Raw genomic sequence first — 19,011 nt, 5'->3', positions numbered from 1 at the left:
AAAGACAACTTGCAAAGGGGATGAAATTATGCTTCACTAATGATATTTTTAAAGAGAAGAATGTAAAACCAAACAATAAAAAAAATCATGGGCCTCGACCATTCAAATTAAAAACAAAAACCTTATTAAAAATGCCTCTCACTCCTCACTACGATAAACTGTATATAATAAAAATTACATTGAAAAAAAGCCTTATTATCTAACAGTGATAATAAATTTCTTTTCTTTTTCAAAATCAATATACCACATTCTTATTAAGTATTATTTAATTTTCGAAAAGAGAAATATTTGTTAAGAAAATAAAAAAAGTTTATGACACTTTTATAACAATTTATTGCAATAAATTGTTAATAAAGAATCAGGAGAAGAACAAAAACTTTATATCATTTCAACAGAGGTCATTTGAAAGTGATTGAAACTTTAAAAAAAAATTTGATTTTAAAACAATCATTACATATTATGCTTTCACCTGAGATAATTTTAAATTCATTCATAGATGCTCAAATTATAAATATAAAATTTTGGACCTACTTTTTTCAGATATCAATATTAAAAATAAAGAGATATAAATGAATGTACTCACCTTATAGAAGAACCCTTCCAAGTTTCAGATAATGGTGAAAAACTGCCATCTTCATTTTCGACAACTCTTAGTAAATTGACATGATCTCCTTCTCTAAATACCAACACTGTAACTCTGGATCCAGTGGGTAATTTTTCAAATAAATCACCTTTTTGAGTTACAGACATTATCTCTTGAAGTTCTTTCCATGCCATTTCATCCACGGGAGGAAGTCTTTTCGTACTAATAGGACCTCCTCTCATAGACAGGACAAGTTTTAAAGTTGCTCCATTTTGTATAGAGTAATCCCTTATAAAGGCAGAATTCTCTAATTCTGTAAAGTTATATAAAAGGTGTTGCTGAGATATTGGAATGCCTTCCACGCTCTGAATCTTAGATTTAATGGTCATTATTGTATCGTTGGGCGATACTTTTATTTCAAAGTTAGTGCCAGCAAGAGTTTCAATCGACAATTCCAGTGCTCCACAAATCCAGTGATCGTCATAATTAAATGGTAAGCCATAGTGTGACATCATAAGTTTTATATACCAGTTATAAAAAACTGCTTTTACCAAAATAGATAGTCATTATTTTCACTTTTATTTGTAATGTATAACTAAAATTTATTTTTCTGAAATCAAATGATGGCATTTTAAATGTTGGTTGGAGAGAAAAAAAAAAAAAAAAAAGAAAAAAAAACACACACACAAGACATAAGGGGAAAATCACGAGCTACTTTTTTATTTGTTTCCTATAAAATTTCGAACGAATTATGAATTTAGTCGAAAACAATAATTCTTCGACGTAAAATAAACTTACCAAAATCAATCCAGAGAAGCATGTTATGCTGTTGCGCATAATACAAATTAAAAACGTTACCCTGCAAACAATTTTAGTTTTGGAGGTTGTCGTCTGCAAACTTGATTTTGATTATTCCTACATGTATTTGTAAATGTTGGTAACAAAATTTTTAATCAAGGAGGCCGCAACGGAATATGCCTCCTGTATTTATACTAATTTTTGAATTTAAAAAAAAAAAAAAACTATTTATAAAAAAGTATTTAATAATTTCTAAAGTTTTCAAATGTAAAATTGTAATTTTAATTTTCTTTACCTTTATTAATTTACATGTATTAATTTGTTTCATGTCGATTGAAAATTACCTATGGAGAGAAAAGTTTACTTTATGCAGAAAATTTACCAATAAAAGTTTCTTTTGTAATAAACATGTATATACATATATATATGGGTAAAAAAAAAAGAAAGAATTTTTATTTGTCCTAAATAATTGTCTTTTTTTGTCTTGATTCAGCTAGCGTAGAGTATCTTTTAGCAAATTCATCTCATAACTCTCGCTATTGAACAACTTATCTAGAGAACTAATTTAAAATAATTTCTTTCATTAGTAATGGTTATTTGGGGAACCATATCTTGCCCAATCTTTTTAAGCCATGTAAAATAAGTTGTTGTAAAAAAAAAATTGTCTGAATTACAATTGTTCATTAGCTGAATGTAACTTATGAATATAAATAATACATGGTTAAAAATAAGGTTTTAAAAAGACAATAAAAGCAATTTAAGAAAAAATTTTTCCGCTTTAATTATTTTGAAATATTTCAAATAAGATAAAAAAAACATTGTTGTTATCGATATAGACTCATGTAATTGAATAATTGGAGAAAAAAAAAACAAAATTACTGGTAGACACTTATTTTTAAATTTCAGAGAGTAAATTTATTATGTCTTCACTTGTGATGTGTCTGTGACATTTTAAATTTTATTTTTAAAAAAAAATTTATGATAAAGTGTTATTAACATAAAAAGAAAAAATAGGGCAAATGAAATAATACCGTGTTTATAAATCTGATGCGGTATACATTCATTGCAGAATACCTTTGTAGCAATAATTTTTTTTTTTTTTTTTTTTTTTCAAATAAATCGATATAGCCTTGAACTCGCTTCGGGTATTCCTTACATAAAGTTAAAATAATATTCTTTTTCCAAAACTTATTTTTTATAATAAAGCAATTATAATTATTAATTCCTTCGTCAAATTATTTTTTTTTTACTTAAGTAATTGTAATTTTATCGAAATTTTACTGATATTTAAATTAAAAAAAGAAGAAAATTAAACTTGGATTGTATTTTTGAATACTTGATTCGAAAAAATTCATACCTGCAAATTAAAGAAATACGTAATAAGTCGAAAAAAACCGATCATTCCCGAATTCCTTTGTTCGCGCAAATATCATTTGAGTTTAGGTTAGTTTATAATGTGTGATTGTGGCGGGAAACAATTCATGTACTCCATGTAAAAAAAAAAATCGTTATGCTTTCGCAGTATTTATATGAGTTTTTAAAGCATTGTTTTAAGTCGAAAATAACAATTTATGCTTTTTTCTTTTAGTTTTTGTTTTTTTTGTCTCTAGCAAATTATCATTTAGTAACATATAAATATAATATTTACACTCGCACACATACACTTACGCGCGCGCGCGTTTTATAAATACTTATATATATGTGTGTATATTGCAATTAGTTTTTGTTAGTGGAAAAAAAAAAAGTAAAAAAGTGAATGATTATAGTGAACAAAAATTCCTTCTAGAAGTTTTTTCAAGTAATTAATCATATAAGGTAAAATATTTAAAACTAAACTTTTATTTTGTTTTATTATTTTATTGTTGGGGATGATGCAGCATCAATCAAAGTTTTGCCCCTTTTTACTCCCCCATGACCACCTTTAAAATTTTATTTTTTAGTTTTATTATTATAAATCCATAATAATAATAATAATTAGAACATAAAATAATAATTATATGACTTTATTCTATGAGAAGCAAGTGGTAATTAACTTGCATATATTTAAAATTATCAATTGGTATTTGAATTTTATATATCTCACATTACAAATAACAATAATATATATATATATAAAGGTATTAAATTTATAATTGAATTTTATTATTATTATTATCAATATTAATAATATATTTAGTGTTTTATAATAAAAATAAATAAATGTAAATTTAAATATGTTTGTAACATTTTTATCATTTTAATTACAAGGATTTCATCAACCTTGTTTGTGTTATTACATTTATTATTATTATTATTATTATGAATATTTTAAATTAACATTTTATGTAAGGTAAGTTTTTATTTTTAATTAAAATCATAAGTTTAAATAAATTAATTAACAATTATTTTATTACAAATCATGAGTTAATTTGAATTGTTTGACATTGAATATGATTGCCCATGAATTCAAAGTACACAATTCTTTATAATTGTACCTTTTTTTTTTTTTTTTTCTTACTTCTTCATACCATTTTTTTTTTTTTTTTTTTATGTTTATGTTGTTAATGTTGTTGTAATCCTGTTACATACTCAAAATGTTAACTTAATTTTCTTTTTTCATCTAATTAAATTACCAATGTTAATTATAACATATTATTTAAAATGGAAAAAAAAGGGGAGTTTTGTTTTTGTTCAATAATTACCGTTATCATTTCATAACATTATTTTTAAAAAATAAATTTTGCGTGAAATTTTTTAAATTTACAACAATAATAATAATAACAATTAAAGTAATAAAAAAAAAAAGGTTTTTATGGTTTTGTTTTTGTTTTTAGAACTAACAAGCTGACAGAAATGTATTTATCATTTGTTTGTTTTTATTTTTTAATTATTATAATATAAAAAAAGGCTGCTTTTTAACCGAGGTCAGAAAAATTATAAAAATTTTGACATAATGACCGTATAATCCTTGGAGAAGTTACTGGAGTGTTACTGCTACTTAACATTTAGTCAATTAAATCAAGGTTTTTTTTTTCTTATTTGGGTTATTATTTTCTTTGTCGGGAAGGGAAAAAAAAAAAATCAATTTTTCCCACTGTCAGCATTTAAAAGGATTTTTAAAAAATAAATAAATATGATTGTAAGGATATTGTTAATCAACATTGGTAAAAATTAGTTTTTTTTTTTTTTTTTTTTTTTTTTTTTACAAATTTAATTTTATATTTTATTAAAAATGATATTTTCTAATCAAATTTTTATTAACTATTACAATAATACCTCGGGGGTCTTTGTGTGTTTTTTGTCTTCTGCAAAATAAAAAAGTAAAAAAAAAAAAAAAAAAAAAAAGATGTAAGTGGACAAGGCCAAACTAGTTTTTCTGAATGTTATAAACCTGCAAGTCTAGGGAGGTCAAGGTCAAATACAATTTTTTCAGCATTCCATTAAAATTTATTATATGTTACATAACAAAGAATTCGCAAGCAAAATCATAATTGATGTCCTTCATCTTTCTTCATTATTCAGGCATTGCGTTCTTCCGTTCGATTAAGAAAAAGGTCAGAACAATGCCAGGAAAATTTTTTTTTTTTTTTTTACATTTTAGAATGTCATGTGAATTGAGTGAATGAATTCCCTTAAAACAACAAAGCCTTTACCCTGAAAAAAAAAAAAAAATCACTTTTCATTTGTTTGTTTTTTTTTAATTACTTATATACTTCTGCCTATTATTAATTACTTAAACGTTTTATTTATTTAAATTTAAAAAAAATGTTAATAAGATATTAATATTATTCTCACACGTATACATTTTAATATTTTAATATTTACTACTGTTATCATTAGTAAAAAAAAAATTAATTATAAATATTTGTTTTGAAATGTAGAAACAATTCAACAACAACAAAACTCACTCACCTTTTTTTTTTCTTTCTGTTAATTAAATATACATAAAATATTTTTCAAATTCATTTGATTAACTTATCGACATATTAAAAAGTTAATATTTTATTAAACAACATTTTTTTTTTTTAATAATTTGTTTATCAAATAGTAAATGATACTTTATATTTCGTTTTAGCTTTTACCTTTATTATAAAATCAATTGATAACTCTCGGTTATGAATATGTAAAATAATAATAATAATGTTTTTATTGTTTTTTATAAATATAAAGATATATATTACGTCAAAAGATCAAACAATAATTTTCTTCTTTTTTTTTTTTTTTTTATTAATCGTAAAGAGCAAAGATATTACAGTTGATTGCTTAAAAGAAAAAGAAGAAGAAATCTTCTCATCTTTTATATGTTGTTTTTGTAAACAAATTATTATTACCAAAAGCAGATGGCCTTGAAAGTTTATAACGAAAAATAAGATCATCATCATCGAATCCTTATGGAAAACCTCTTATAAGTTTGAACTTTTCTCAACTGATATTTTGACATAAAATTTTACACTTGGAGGGGGCTTTGAACCGTAAAAAAAAAAACCTGAATTTTTTTTTTCTTGTTGTACAAATTTAAAAGATATTTAAAAAAAAAAAAAAAACTTGATTTTGTAAATTTTTAATTGGCTGTGTTGTATATTTTTGTTTTTTTTTCTTTCTTTTCTTTTATATTAAAAAAAATTAGCGAGCACAATTTGACAAGAGTTCGACTTTGGGCAAAAAGTGGAAAATTAAATTAAAAAATGGCGTAAAATATAACAAAATTGTTGCGGTCAAGTGTCCGACACAAATAAAACACAATAGAAATGGTTTATTTACTACTGGTAAAAAAATTTTCTGAACACATCCAAAATGTTCAGACCATAAGTTTAAATTGAATGAATAAAAATTTTTTCCACGTTTAGTAATATTAAGAAATGTAGGGAGATATGCCAAGAAGTGAAAAAAAAGTTTTATTAATTAAATTATAAATGTGAAATTGATAAAATTGTGGCAAACGTTTGTTTATTATAAATCAATTAGTAACTTATTAAATAGCAAATTATTATTTACCTTTTATTTATTTACTTTTTTTTTCACAGGTTTTTATATATGGCCAATGGGTAAAAATGTTTTTTTGAAGGCTAACAAGTAAAAATTCTTTGACCGGTGAGTTTTTATTCATTTGATTTAATGTTGCAACAAGAGGTACTACCCATCCCATTTTAAATATGAATTAGCAAATATTATTATTATTATTTTTCTCGTTCAATATTTACATTTTTTTTTTTTTTTTAAGGCACGATTTGAGTCCTCTTGATTACATATCGTGACGTTCAAGAATAATCATATACTTTTGGAAAAAAAAAAAAAAAAACTTTTCTTTTTTTTTTAAAATGGAAGTTTTTGGATTTGCCTTTTTATTAAATTTATCATTTGTCGTAGCAGGCAAGTTATTATTATTATTATTATTATTATTTTCAAATGGATTATAAAGAAATTATGTTAAAATAAGTTAATAATAATATTAGTTGTACGTAATCTTATCCCTTTACGTTCAACAAATACGTCCGAAATATTCGAGAAAAAAAAATTCTTTTTCTTATTATTCGATCGTAATAATAATAATAATAATAATTTTTTATTTTTTAAAGTAAACAACCTTCCAAGTGTGAGAGATGCAGTAGGTTTAATGAGACCTTATCACGTCTATGAAGGAGATGATGCTCTCATAACATGTGTCGTTAGTAATGTTGGAGACAATACGGTGACATGGAAAAAAGAAGATAGAGAAAAACACAGCAGAAGAGTTCTTACCGCTGGAGATAATAGAGTTACTGGAGATAAAAGATTCAGTGTTTTACATGACAAAGGTTCAAAATACTTGAATATATTATAAAACCTAAACCATTTACCTCCTAATTGAAAAATTCATTTTTCCGAGATTACTATGGAGTGAAATGATTTTATTTAAATAAACGTGAATATTAAGTCTACGTAATAAATAATAATAATAATAATAATCCTAGTGAATGTTTCGGAGTAAAAAAAATTTTAGGAGATTTCCAAAGAAAAAGATGTTATAATATTTGCTAACGAAAATTAAAATTCATTGCATACAAAGCCCATGGTGAAATTCATTAAATGCCATTGCAAATCTCATTTCGTGTTTTGCCTTTTTTTTTTTTTTTTTAAAGCAAACATTTTGCGTTTGTTAAGTAATAAAATTATTCTTTACAAAAATTTTGCTTTAAAAAATAATTTTTTTTTTCTTTGACAATTGTGTTAGAAACTTGACAATAAATTTTCAACAAAATAATTCTTTAGTATTGAAATTTTTTTTTTTTTTGAATTTAAATGAGAATTTAATGAGTTTGCAATTTAATTAATAATAATTTTCATTTTCCAGGTGGGGATGTGTGGGTTTTAGTTATAAAAAATTCCAATGCCACAGATTCTGGGATTTATATCTGCGAAGTAAATAGCGATCCGATCGTGAGATCTTTCCACAAATTAAATGGTATTATTTACGGTCAAACTTAAAATTTTTGAACGATAATATATATAAAAATACATAATTTGTCATTATATTAATTTCAGTTTTGTCAAGAGCTTTGCAACCTCCCGACAATTCATCTGCAGTACCTTTTAATTCCGAAGTCGAGGAGTCAAAATTTTCAGCAAAAAGTCACAATTATACTGATTGTTGCATAGGAAATAACGTGACAAAATCATGTCTTGGTTTTTGTAATATTCAGAGCATATTGGAGGGAAATGCGGGTCAGGATCCCGAAAATTGTGAAAACGATTTTCCAAACATTGTGAAATGCATGGCGGGTACAAAAATTTTTTATTATTTAAAAACTCGAATTTATATGACCGTGGAAAATCTCTTGTGAACGTTATCAAAGGCTTATATTAAAAGTTAAGAAAATCGATCGAAGAAAAAAATTTTCAATTTTTCTTTACGGTTTATATCACCGTTTAATTCGCTTATACGGCAGCCTCGATCGGAGCTTAATATTTAATTTTTTTTTTTCAGATCATCGGAATCACGTTCCTTGCTGTATCGATGAGGGCGTACCTGACATATGCCAAGATGTTTGCCGAGGAGAATATACAGTAATTACAGACAATATTAAAACTCATTTTTCATGTTCCGCTTATACGGAACAAACTTTGGCTTGCATCGTTGAAGGCATTGAATTACTTCCGAGTTCGCCTCAAGATGTTGAAGTAGAGCCTTTGTCGGAAACATCCATACAGGTGTCTTGGAAACTTCCCGTGGCCAATTCTCACACAGTCAAATCGTACATTATTAACATCACAACTCTTAGAAGTTTCGACGACGACGGGGATAGCTATGCGACCGCGTTACAAAAAAACCGCCAGGATGAAGCGAAACTTCGATCAGAAAAAAAACAAATATCTGTACCTTCGAATGTTTTACTGACGGAGATAAAAAATCTGGAACCGTTTACGATGTACGAAATAACAATAACGGCCAAAAACGATCACGGAACGAGTTTGCCATCTTTTGCCATTAGATCGACGACATTGCCACGGGGAACAATTAGAAATAAGGCTGATTATGATCCACCGAAATTACCTGATATAAAAACTTGCTGTGTAAAAAAAGGTGTGACTCACTTGGTGTGCCTTGACAAATTGTGCGATCCGGTTCATTCCGATGTCACTTCGATCACGGATTTGATGATTTGTGCCCCTTGGGCCGCCACTACTTTTAGTTGTTTGACAAACGGAGTGGATTTATCCCCGTGTTGCAAAGCCAGAGGACTCCCAACAGCTTGTCAAATTTTATGCACCGGAAATATAACTCAAATCGATTTTAGTTACTTTAAGTGCCTCAAATACATGAGTGACTTTTCCAGTTGTTTATTTCAAAGTTACGGCGTTTTACCGAGCGAACCCGAGGGTCTTTCTGTGTCGAATGTCAATTCCGATTTTGCAATAATCCACTGGAATCCTTCGAAAACCCTTTCGAACACGATCCTTCACTACAATCTACATTACCGAAATATGGCAGCGTACAATAACGAATATCAAAGTCTTCGTAAAGTTCATCCTCCGTACGTTCTCGAAAAACTACAAAGCAGTTCGCAGTACGAAGTATACGTTGAAGCGGTTAATTCTTACGGAATCAGCAATCCATCATCGAGAATAATTTTCACGACGGAAAGTAAAATAATCGAAACGGAAATTGAGGAGTCTAGTTTTTACAACGTGACCGAGTGTTGTGTGAGCAGTGGCTTACCAACTGTGTGCCTACCACTATGTTCGTACGACGCGAGCATGAAAGACATTAAAAACTTGGGAGGGATTTGCGGGCGGGAATTTCACAAATTAATCAGATGTGGAGCGGGCGGAAGGAATCACGACAAATGCTGTTCACGACGTGGGGTACCCGAAGATTGCGTTCCACTATGTCACGGCACCGTTGTCGATTCTTTGCTTACGACTGCCGCTAAATGCATACCTTACATCGGAAACATTGTACTATGTTTCGAAGAAGGAACGGGTTTGCTTCCGGGTCCGATCGGGGAATTACACGCTTCTTCAATTTCAAATAATTCTATTACAATATCGTGGAAGCCACCGGCGAAATCCAACGTGACTGATTACTTGGTGTATTACGATAAATTGGAAAATAACTTGTATGCAAACACAAAGGAATTTAAAACGGAAAATCAGTTAAGTACTGCAAACACAACGGTCACGCTAAGCAATCTTCAAAACAACAAAACTTATAAAATTTTCGTAGTCTCGAGAAACGATCAGGGAACTTCGTTGCCGTCTTCCGTGCTTTTCATAAACGTGACCGATGCCGCGACCGACACTCGAATAAAAGCTTCTCTTTCGTCCCCTCATTCTTTAGTGATCTCATCTCACAGTGCTAACTGGGTTACGGTTTCATGGCAACCACCTCAATTCAGCGAATTCGGCGAAGCCATCACATATAGACTCTATCATAAGCCGGCTTACGAAAACGATTACGACGTTGTCGAAACGAGTTTAACGTCGCACATGTTAGAAGGTTTGATTCCTAATTCGAAGTACATCATTTATATAGTGGCAAAAACTTCGTCTGCTTTAAGTTTGCCTTCCGAAACTTTAATCGCTTGGACGGATCCGGTTTATCCGGCATTTGTCGAACCTCCGACGGTTCATCCTATCAACTTAGTGATCGAAGGAAGTAGCATGACAATATTATGCATCGCGATGGGAACTCCGACTCCCACGGTATCGTTATACATAACCGGCCGTCTCGTAAGGCAAGAAACGACTCGACATATGGTCACAGTCATACATAACGTCACGAGAGAAATGAATCACGTATCTTGCTACGCTGATAACGGTTACGGAACTCCAATGCAAGCCTCAAGAAAAATAAAAATAAGTCGTAAGTTAAAAGGAAAACCGTTTGAAATTTTCATGGAAAATTCAGATCTCGTCCAAAAGTTTCAAAATATTAAAAAAAAAATTTTATCATTTTAATTTTCGTACATATTTGAATTATATGTTTTTACATAGAAAATAAAAAAAAAATGATTTCGAAAGCCGTAAAATTTGAATATTAACAATTAATGTAATTTTGTTCCAGACGAACCAAATATAATTCCATCCGGAATAACGATAGCTAATATGGGAGACACGGTTACGTTAGAGTGTCAAGTTGATGCATATCCTGAACCGAAAATGTTTTTCTGGAGAGATCATTTAGGAAAAATTCCAGTCATCGAAAGCGAAAGAACAAATATTAAAATTTTCAAAGACGTGAACGTGAGTACGATTAAAAAAAAAAAAAAAAGAATGATCATCAATATTCGAAATTAAAAAAAAAAAAAAAAAACTTTTGAAAATTTTCAGGAAGAATCGAAATGGACAATGGAATTAATAATACACGGAATCGCCGACGTCGACGAGGGTGACTATTTTTGTCACTCGGAAAATGCTTTCGGATCTGATACCCAAGCGGTGTCCGTCAGAATACGCAAAGAACCTTCTTTGAGTAACGTCACACAGTGTTGCTTAGAACAAAACGTCTCCAGTTCTTGCATGGAAGCGTGTAGATTTTTCGTAGATGTTGACATGGTGATAGATAAACCCGAATGTCTGAGCGATTTTGACAAACTCATGAAATGTGCTGCCGATGGATCCGACCACAGAAGCTGTTGTGGTAATCGTGGAGTCCCTAGAAAATGTCTCGATTGGTGCAGAGGAGAACCTTTGTTGAACAATAAGATTTGCATTTTAAGTTACACAAAACAAATAATGTCTTGTTTTCAAGAGGAAAGGGGTAAGATAAAAATTATCATCATCATCATCATCATCATTTATTTCGTAAAATTAAATATATGTTTTTTTTTTTTTTTTTTTGTAGAAAAACTTCCGGGACCTCCTCAAAATGTTAGAATTCAACATTTGGATTCGAATTCAGTTCTCGTGATGTGGGATCCCCCAATAAAAAATCCACACACCGTTTCAATGTATAGAATATTTTGGAGACCTGTGGGATCAAAATCCCCATTAAAAAACGATACCAAAGAAACAGAATTTAAAATAACAGGATTGAAAGAAGGACAAACTTATGAATGCGTCATAAAAGCAGGGAATAATATTGGAACAAGTTCTCTTACGGATCCAGTTAAATTTACTGCTGGAGATAAATACGTTACATCTGCTTCCAGCATTAGTACGTCATTGTTCTTCTTGCTCCTGTTTTTTTTAAATAACTTTCAACAAAAAATCATCCATGATTTTATTTAGGTGCAGAAACGTCTTCGGTGGGAGTGATAATAGGTATCATTTCGGCAGCAATAATAGTCGGAGCCATTTTAGCTGGAGCCGTTTGGTACATGAAATACAAAAGAATTTTCGGTCCAAAATTTACAACTGGAGGAATAGCATTTGAAAATCCAAGTTTTTTGAAAGATGTAAAAAAATATTATTATTATTTTTAATGTCTCACGTGCCAATCGATAAGCAAAACAATACATTTAACCTTTAAATTTTTGATAAAAAAAAAATTTTTTTATTATTTTAGGGTCAAACTCACGTACCTGAAACACTTCAAGTTGCTCATTTGAACACACAACAACACGTGGGTAATAATTTACAATCATCATCATCATCATCACAAGAAATTGGTAATAACGTACCGGAGGAAGGTATTAATACGTCACAGACAACAACAGAAATACCTCCGACATTTTATGAAGAATTAAAATTGGGACAAGATGGAGCCGGTTTCAAAAAATTAAAACCTTAGCACTAATAATAATAATAATAATAATAATTTATAATACGTTTTAACGATCACCTTAAAACGGGGAGATTTTAGGTAAGAAAAATAACAAATCTAAATAAATAAATAATTATTTTATGTAAAAAAAAAAAAAAATTAAATTTTTATTCTTATGTAAGGAGGGTTATCTTAATTAATAATTATTAATAAAAAAAACAAATATTATTATTATTATTAACGACGCGATTTTCAATAAATCTCTGTCTCTCAAAAGGTAAAATTATTGTGGGTAAAAAATAATTTTTATTAACTTTTATTGTTTAAATATTAATATGCCTGATCTCTTTCTCCCTCCCCTCCCTCCCTCCCTTTCTCTCTCTCTCTCTCTCTCTCTCTTTGTGATCGATTGTGATATTTTTAAAATATATATTTGTATAAATATGAGAAAAGGTAAAAGTAATAATAATAATAGAAAGAAAGACATTATGTATTATATCAAAATTTTTTATTTTTTATTTTTGTTTGTTCGTTTGTTTGTTTGTTTTGAATAATTATTTTAAGGTTAATTTTTAATAATAACTTTTTTTTTTTCGTTTTCGTTTTAAAGCTCTTATAAAAATAAATAATTTTTTTTTTCTTTTTTTTTTTGTAAAAAAAAAAAAAAAAAAAAAAAAGTTTTTACAAGGCATTTTGTTTATGTTTTTTTTTTATTATAACGAATTTAAAAAAATTTTTTATTTAAAAAAAATATATTTTATTTATTTATTTATTTATTTAGGACCTCCTCCTCCACTTTCCGCGCTGTAGTCTTTCAACAATTCTCGTAATCTTAATATTTCTTTGGAAGCACTCGACAAATCCAATTGAAGTTGCAATTCTTTTTCTCTTAACGTTTTCAAATCTCTTTGACACGCCTGTCAATACGTTTATTTTTTTATCATATAATAATTCCAAAAAAAATTTAATAAAAAAATTTTTCCCAACACTTACAACATTTTGTCGCAATAAATCCAATTTGTCGCATTTTAATTTAGTAACTTCTTGCCTGAGCAATTCGCCCTCGGAACAACCTACGCAAAATTTCAACGTTGTTTCTGCCGAACTCATACTTTCCAAACCTGTGTCGCTGTCCGCGTAATGGAGATCAATACTGTTGAGTGAAGAATCGTCACTTTCGGAAGGATTTTGTCTCGGATTGAGATCTGGACTCGAAACTGGAGAACCCGGTGCACTTTTTTTTATTCTACCTAATCCGACAGATTTACCACTCTGAAAAACCAATCATTTTTTTTTTCTTTTTTTTTTAAACTTTAATACTTAAAAATTTAATAAAAAGGGGGAGGACAAAAAAAGTAAAAAAAAAAATATCTAAACTGTTGTAAATGTTGTTGTTTCCGGTATTGCAGGAGGTTTTTTCGAGGTAACCGTTGGGATTTGATTTTGTAAATTATTTTCCGAATGTGATCTCACTCTCGTTGTTAGTGCTTTTTTAACCGTGTCAATAAATCTGCTACTTCCGCCATTTCCGTTGTCCATTTTATTTGTATCTAAATTCGTACTATTTTCTCCCCCTAAAAATTCCCGAGATTTATTTCGAAGTTCATCGGCCAAAGATTGCAAGAGCGATGATCGTGTTCTCAACTGTAATTAAAAATTATTTTTATCTCATAAGAAACGAATCTATTTATATAAATTAATTTTTTAAAAACTTGCTGACTAAATAAATTAAAAGAGGAAAAATTTTTTTTTTTTGAATTTGAAAAAAAAATAAAAATTATAATCGAGAGTTATTATTTATTTACCTCCAATTTCGAAAACTTTTCCGATTTATATGCAGCCGTTTCGGCATTTATTAATTTAGCAAGTAAAAAATTTTTAAATTCGGGTCCTTTTTTGAAAATTGAAGGACTAGGTAAAGCCGGTCCAAAATCTGGAACGTCGTCACGAGCCGTCACGCATACTTTGTACTCTTGTCCATTATTTAAAGGCTGCACAATAATGAACACATGAAGAAAATGCGATGCAATCATGTCGGGACAAAAAGGTGTGTTTTCTTCTTGGAAAACAATTGCAACGATATCATTACCTTAAAATTTCAAAATTAATAAAAAAATTTTCCCGTTTTTAGTAAATAATAGCAATAAATGAAAGGAGATTAATAATAATAATAATGGTGGCGGTGATTGATTGATTATATTATTATTACCTATGTGTCTTTTTCTTTGCAATTGTTGGGGATCTCCTTCCGTAAATGGAAGAAGAGTGGATACGTGAAACATAATTTCCTTTTGTTGAAAAACTTCGTAAACGGTTTCGTCTCCGGTTTGACCAAATTGTGTGTCGAGACCTCCTCGGTACCCCTTGTGGTCTCTCAGTCTTATTCTATTACCAAGTATTTCTAAAAATTCATCAAATGTCGAAGATGAAATTCTATTACCAAAAAGTTCCTCCTCGCTGATTTGCTTTTTTTTTTGATAAAGTATTCCAAATTTATAATTTGAAACGAGAACGTGTTCGTCGTAAGCCGTCACGAGTTTGGATCCTTGAGGGCAGTAAATGGGTTGCCAATTAGGTACATTTAAATTTTCGTTTATTAATTTTCCCCAAGCCTGAGGAGAGGGTCGTGGAAGGCAAGAGGAAGGTAACAATTCGTGAAATGTTCCAGTTTTCAGTCGAAGAAGAATCCGAGTGTGTTCTACGTCACCCACGGATTCTGTTTTCATGGACATTAAAGCTGGACCGAGAACTTCGTCGTGACCCAAAAAATTAAAATGCTCCTGGAAAAAAAAAGAACCATTTTTATACCATTTGGAAGGTATGGGAAAAACCTGGAACGAATGAAAAAACGAAACATACTTTATCTAAAAAAAATTTCCTGTAGGATTTGGCAACGTCATCGGTTTCCAAATGATGGGTTCGTACAAAAGCGTTTTGAGTTCTTTCGGAGGCACTGGGAGGAGGCCAAGATGAAGAAGAAGGAGAAGGAGAAGAATTAATTTCGGCATCACCATCTAGCCAGTAACCCCCGGATGGGGGTAAAACAACCATAGGATAAGGACCCCCAGGTTTGTTAATTATTGATAATAATATTTCTCTAGATGCATTATTTTTTGAGCTAGCTGATGAGGGTGCAGACGAAGAAGTTTTTGATTCTTCTCGCGTAACCTAAAACAAACAAACAAACAAACAAAATTTTTTTTTTTAACATTTCATTGTTCGGTTGATGTGACACCACACGACCCCGGGGGCCCACGACACAATATTTAACCCGATCCAACAAATTAATCGTGTAAAAAAAAAAAAAAAAAAAAAACTTAAACCGTAATAAAAAGGAAAAAAAAGGAAAAAAAAAAAATTTCAACTGTAATTATAAAAAATTTCTATGCATGCGTAAAATATTCAAAAGCGTGATTTTCAAGTTTTTCTTTTTTTTTTTTTTTTTTTTTTTTTTTAAATTGTTATTAATCAATGATGATGCTTTATTATTATTATTATTATTATCATCATTAATATTATTATTATTGTTGTTGTTGTTGTTGTTGTTGTACGATTATTATTAATAATAATAGTTGCAGATATGTTTATTTCTCAAGATTTATAAATGATTTTTTTATTCCAGAAAATTTTCCATAATTTCTATTGATCTTTTTTTTTTTTTTTTATTTAAAAAAAAAAGTGTTTAAGGTTTGAAAGATGCCATCGACAAATGACACATTATTTTTTTCTTACATAAGTTAAATAAAAAAAAGAAAAGAAAAGAAAAACTTTCGAATGAAACATTTTAAATGAATAAAATTTCGCCTCCATTGTTTTTTTTCTTTTTTTTTTTTTTTTTCGGCACGATTGACACAGATATTTTAATAAATAATTATTTTCTATCTCCTACTTTATTATTATTGTCTCAAAAACCATCTTTAAAAATCTATTCTGCCAGTTGTTGTACAAAATTTTGGAATTATTATGGAAAAAAAGAAAAAAAAATGAAAAAGAATAATTTTTTTTTTTAAGGGAGACTCACCGTCGAGGATGAATTCGGGATTTTATTATCTGATCCCGTTGTTGGTTCCCTTTGACCCGAATTTCTTTCTTTCCATCTTAAAACTCCCATAATTTCAATCCGGCAAATAACCGAATTTTGAAATTTAACCTCCAGGTTTTTTTTTTTTTTTTTTTTGTCAAACGAACAACATCAAAGTCAAAAACAATTAATAACGACAAACACAAAACACGGAAACGAAACAAAACAACATATTTTCTCTTTTTTTTAATGTAAAAATTCACAAAAGAAGAAACCACCAATAGTAATATTAATAATAATAATAATAAATGGCAATACAATTAAATAGAAAAAAAAAAAAAAAAAAATTAACTTCTCTCAGACACGAACCGGGTACCGACTGAAGGAAAAAAGAAAGAGAATAAAAAAAAAAACGATTTCACGTGAACGCCTTTCAACAAACGAGTTTTAAATGCAAATGATGGATTCACACAAAACTTCAACATGGTCGAAACAAACAAACAAACAATGAGAGCAACTTTATTCCAGAGACCGATGGGAATCATACAAGACTCATATCCAGAAACCGATTCCAGGTGATGGTAACATCTTTTTAAAAAAAAAAAAAATTTTTTTTTTTTCCTCCTTTTATTTCACCTGGTTGGATTCCTTTACATTCTAGTTTTTTTCGATTTTTAATTACGTCACAAAATATTAATAATAATAATAATAATTTTCCTCCTGTTTATTATTTATTATGGAACAACAAGAAAAAAAAATAAAACGAATAAACATAAATATCTATGTGTTATAATAATAATAATAATGATATTATTATTATTCAAAAAAATTTTTTTTTTTTTTTTCTACACACGATGATGGTTTGGCATTTTCGCAAAGCAATTAAAAAGAGTTCATGAGAAATTCTCATCGTTTTTTTTTTTTTTTTTTTACACAAAAAAAAAAGAAAAAAAGGAGCATTTATTTAAGAACAGTAAACCGGAACGAAGAATGCCGCCACCACCACCACCCCCGCCACCGCCGCACTTGATACATATACATTTCCTCCGGATGTTAATTTCCCTCACTTTCCTCTCGTTCCCTTCTCCTCCCATTTTTATTTTATATTATAAACTTTTTATTGTTTTTCATATTAAATTTAATTAAACAATGCCTATAAAAAAAAAAAAAAAAAAACAATGGATGACTTTCCCCTTCCCCTCCCCTCCCCTCCCGTTGTAGTTTGCGTGCGTGTGTCTGTATTAATAATTCCAGCGAAAATTTTTTTTCTTTTTCTAATTTGTTTATTTAAATCTAATAAGTTAAACATTAAAAAAAACTTTTAGATTCGTTACATTCGAAAACGTAAAATTTGTGACGTCATTTTAAAAAAAAGTTAAATTTTCGGTGAAATTATTGCGAACCATCATCATCATCATCATCAACCTGACGACACTGACCGGATCTTATAAACAACAATAACAATAATAATAATAATAATAAAACGATTAAATTTTTTTCACGAAGGAAAGTTAATTTCATAAAAAAAAAAATTTTTTTTTAAAAAAAAAGGATACGATTAAAGGAAATCATGGACGAATGACCACCCTAATGTTTTTTAGTTCCGTTCTCAGTTCAAGTACCCAGAACAAAAACTAAATTTTTTTTAAATTTAACAACAACCTTTTTTTCATTCCCGACTTGAAAAATAATTTAACCGCAGAATCGACTTGAATCATCATTATTATTATTATTACTATTAATGCCAAAATTTACTAGTTGTAACGTAATTGCCAAAAAAAAAAAGAAACCAGAATTGATTGACCGTTTACTTTTTTTTTTTTTTTTTTACATTCGAAATTTTATTGGAGGTAAAAAAACGACTAATAAAGGATAATAAATTATCAATTTTTTTTAAAAATTGGTTAAACGTGAAGAAAAGCCATCACGTGGCCAAAATAAAAGACGATACACGCGAATTCGATCGATCGGTAAAATCCTATTTTAAAGGGTGGGGAGGGGAGAGAAAAGAATGAGGGTCTAAATAATAATACGTTAATAATTGCAATGAAATATCCGTTGTACTAATAAAAGGGATAAAATAATGTCGAAATCGGTCACAAAATGGTTAAATGGACTCTTGCAGAGATGCTCAAATGGAAAACTGTGACCCGATTAAAGAACCGGATATCATTGTTAAAAGCATTCACACTTCGAAACAGTGTAAATTAATTAAAATATTCGTTGTAGTGATGGAGAGAAATGAGAAAATGATCGGAAACGATACAGTGAAATATTGAAATGATTAAAAATTAAAAAAAAAGAGAGAGAGAGAGAAATAGTCCAAAAGGAACCGGAAATAAATGCAATAAAAGCTTCCGACAAGTACAAACAAAAATTTTCGTACATAAATTAATGATGGTGATGATGAAATAGTATTTTAGATAATGGAGTGATTTTCGTTTA

General features: G+C 28.9%; 3 protein-coding genes across 3 annotated transcripts; 1 reads left to right on the top strand and 2 right to left on the bottom strand.

Annotated features, from left to right (window-relative positions):
• Nucleotides 1-378: 378 nt before the first annotated feature.
• Phum_PHUM268910 (uncharacterized protein) lies at nt 379-1,095 on the bottom strand (the record flags this gene model as incomplete). Its single annotated transcript, XM_002426670.1, has 2 exons — nt 379-418; nt 584-1,095. The coding sequence occupies 2 exons, from the start codon at nt 1,093-1,095 to the stop codon at nt 379-381; spliced, it is 552 nt and encodes a 183-aa protein (XP_002426715.1).
• Nucleotides 1,096-6,974: 5,879 nt separating this feature from the next.
• Nucleotides 6,975-12,572, top strand: Phum_PHUM268900 (uncharacterized protein; the record flags this gene model as incomplete). The annotated part of the gene is made up of 9 exons (XM_002426669.1): nt 6,975-7,155; nt 7,692-7,802; nt 7,883-8,119; nt 8,325-10,703; nt 10,905-11,083; nt 11,171-11,600; nt 11,685-11,996; nt 12,071-12,223; nt 12,379-12,572. 9 exons carry the CDS (start codon nt 6,975-6,977, stop codon nt 12,570-12,572), a joined length of 4,176 nt encoding a protein of 1,391 aa, XP_002426714.1.
• A 746-nt stretch (nt 12,573-13,318) lies between these two features.
• Nucleotides 13,319-15,596, bottom strand: Phum_PHUM268890 (Rap1 GTPase-activating protein, putative; the record flags this gene model as incomplete). Its single annotated transcript, XM_002426668.1, has 6 exons — nt 13,319-13,462; nt 13,539-13,817; nt 13,923-14,189; nt 14,351-14,634; nt 14,755-15,325; nt 15,405-15,596. 6 exons carry the CDS (start codon nt 15,594-15,596, stop codon nt 13,319-13,321), a joined length of 1,737 nt encoding a protein of 578 aa, XP_002426713.1.
• Nucleotides 15,597-19,011: the final 3,415 nt, after the last annotated feature.

Source organism: Pediculus humanus, genomic scaffold (genome assembly GCF_000006295.1).
Source record: "Pediculus humanus corporis 1103172107644 genomic scaffold, whole genome shotgun sequence".
Classification (NCBI taxonomy): domain Eukaryota; kingdom Metazoa; phylum Arthropoda; class Insecta; order Psocodea; family Pediculidae; genus Pediculus; species Pediculus humanus.
This window is presented reverse-complemented; position numbering and strand designations above follow the sequence as displayed.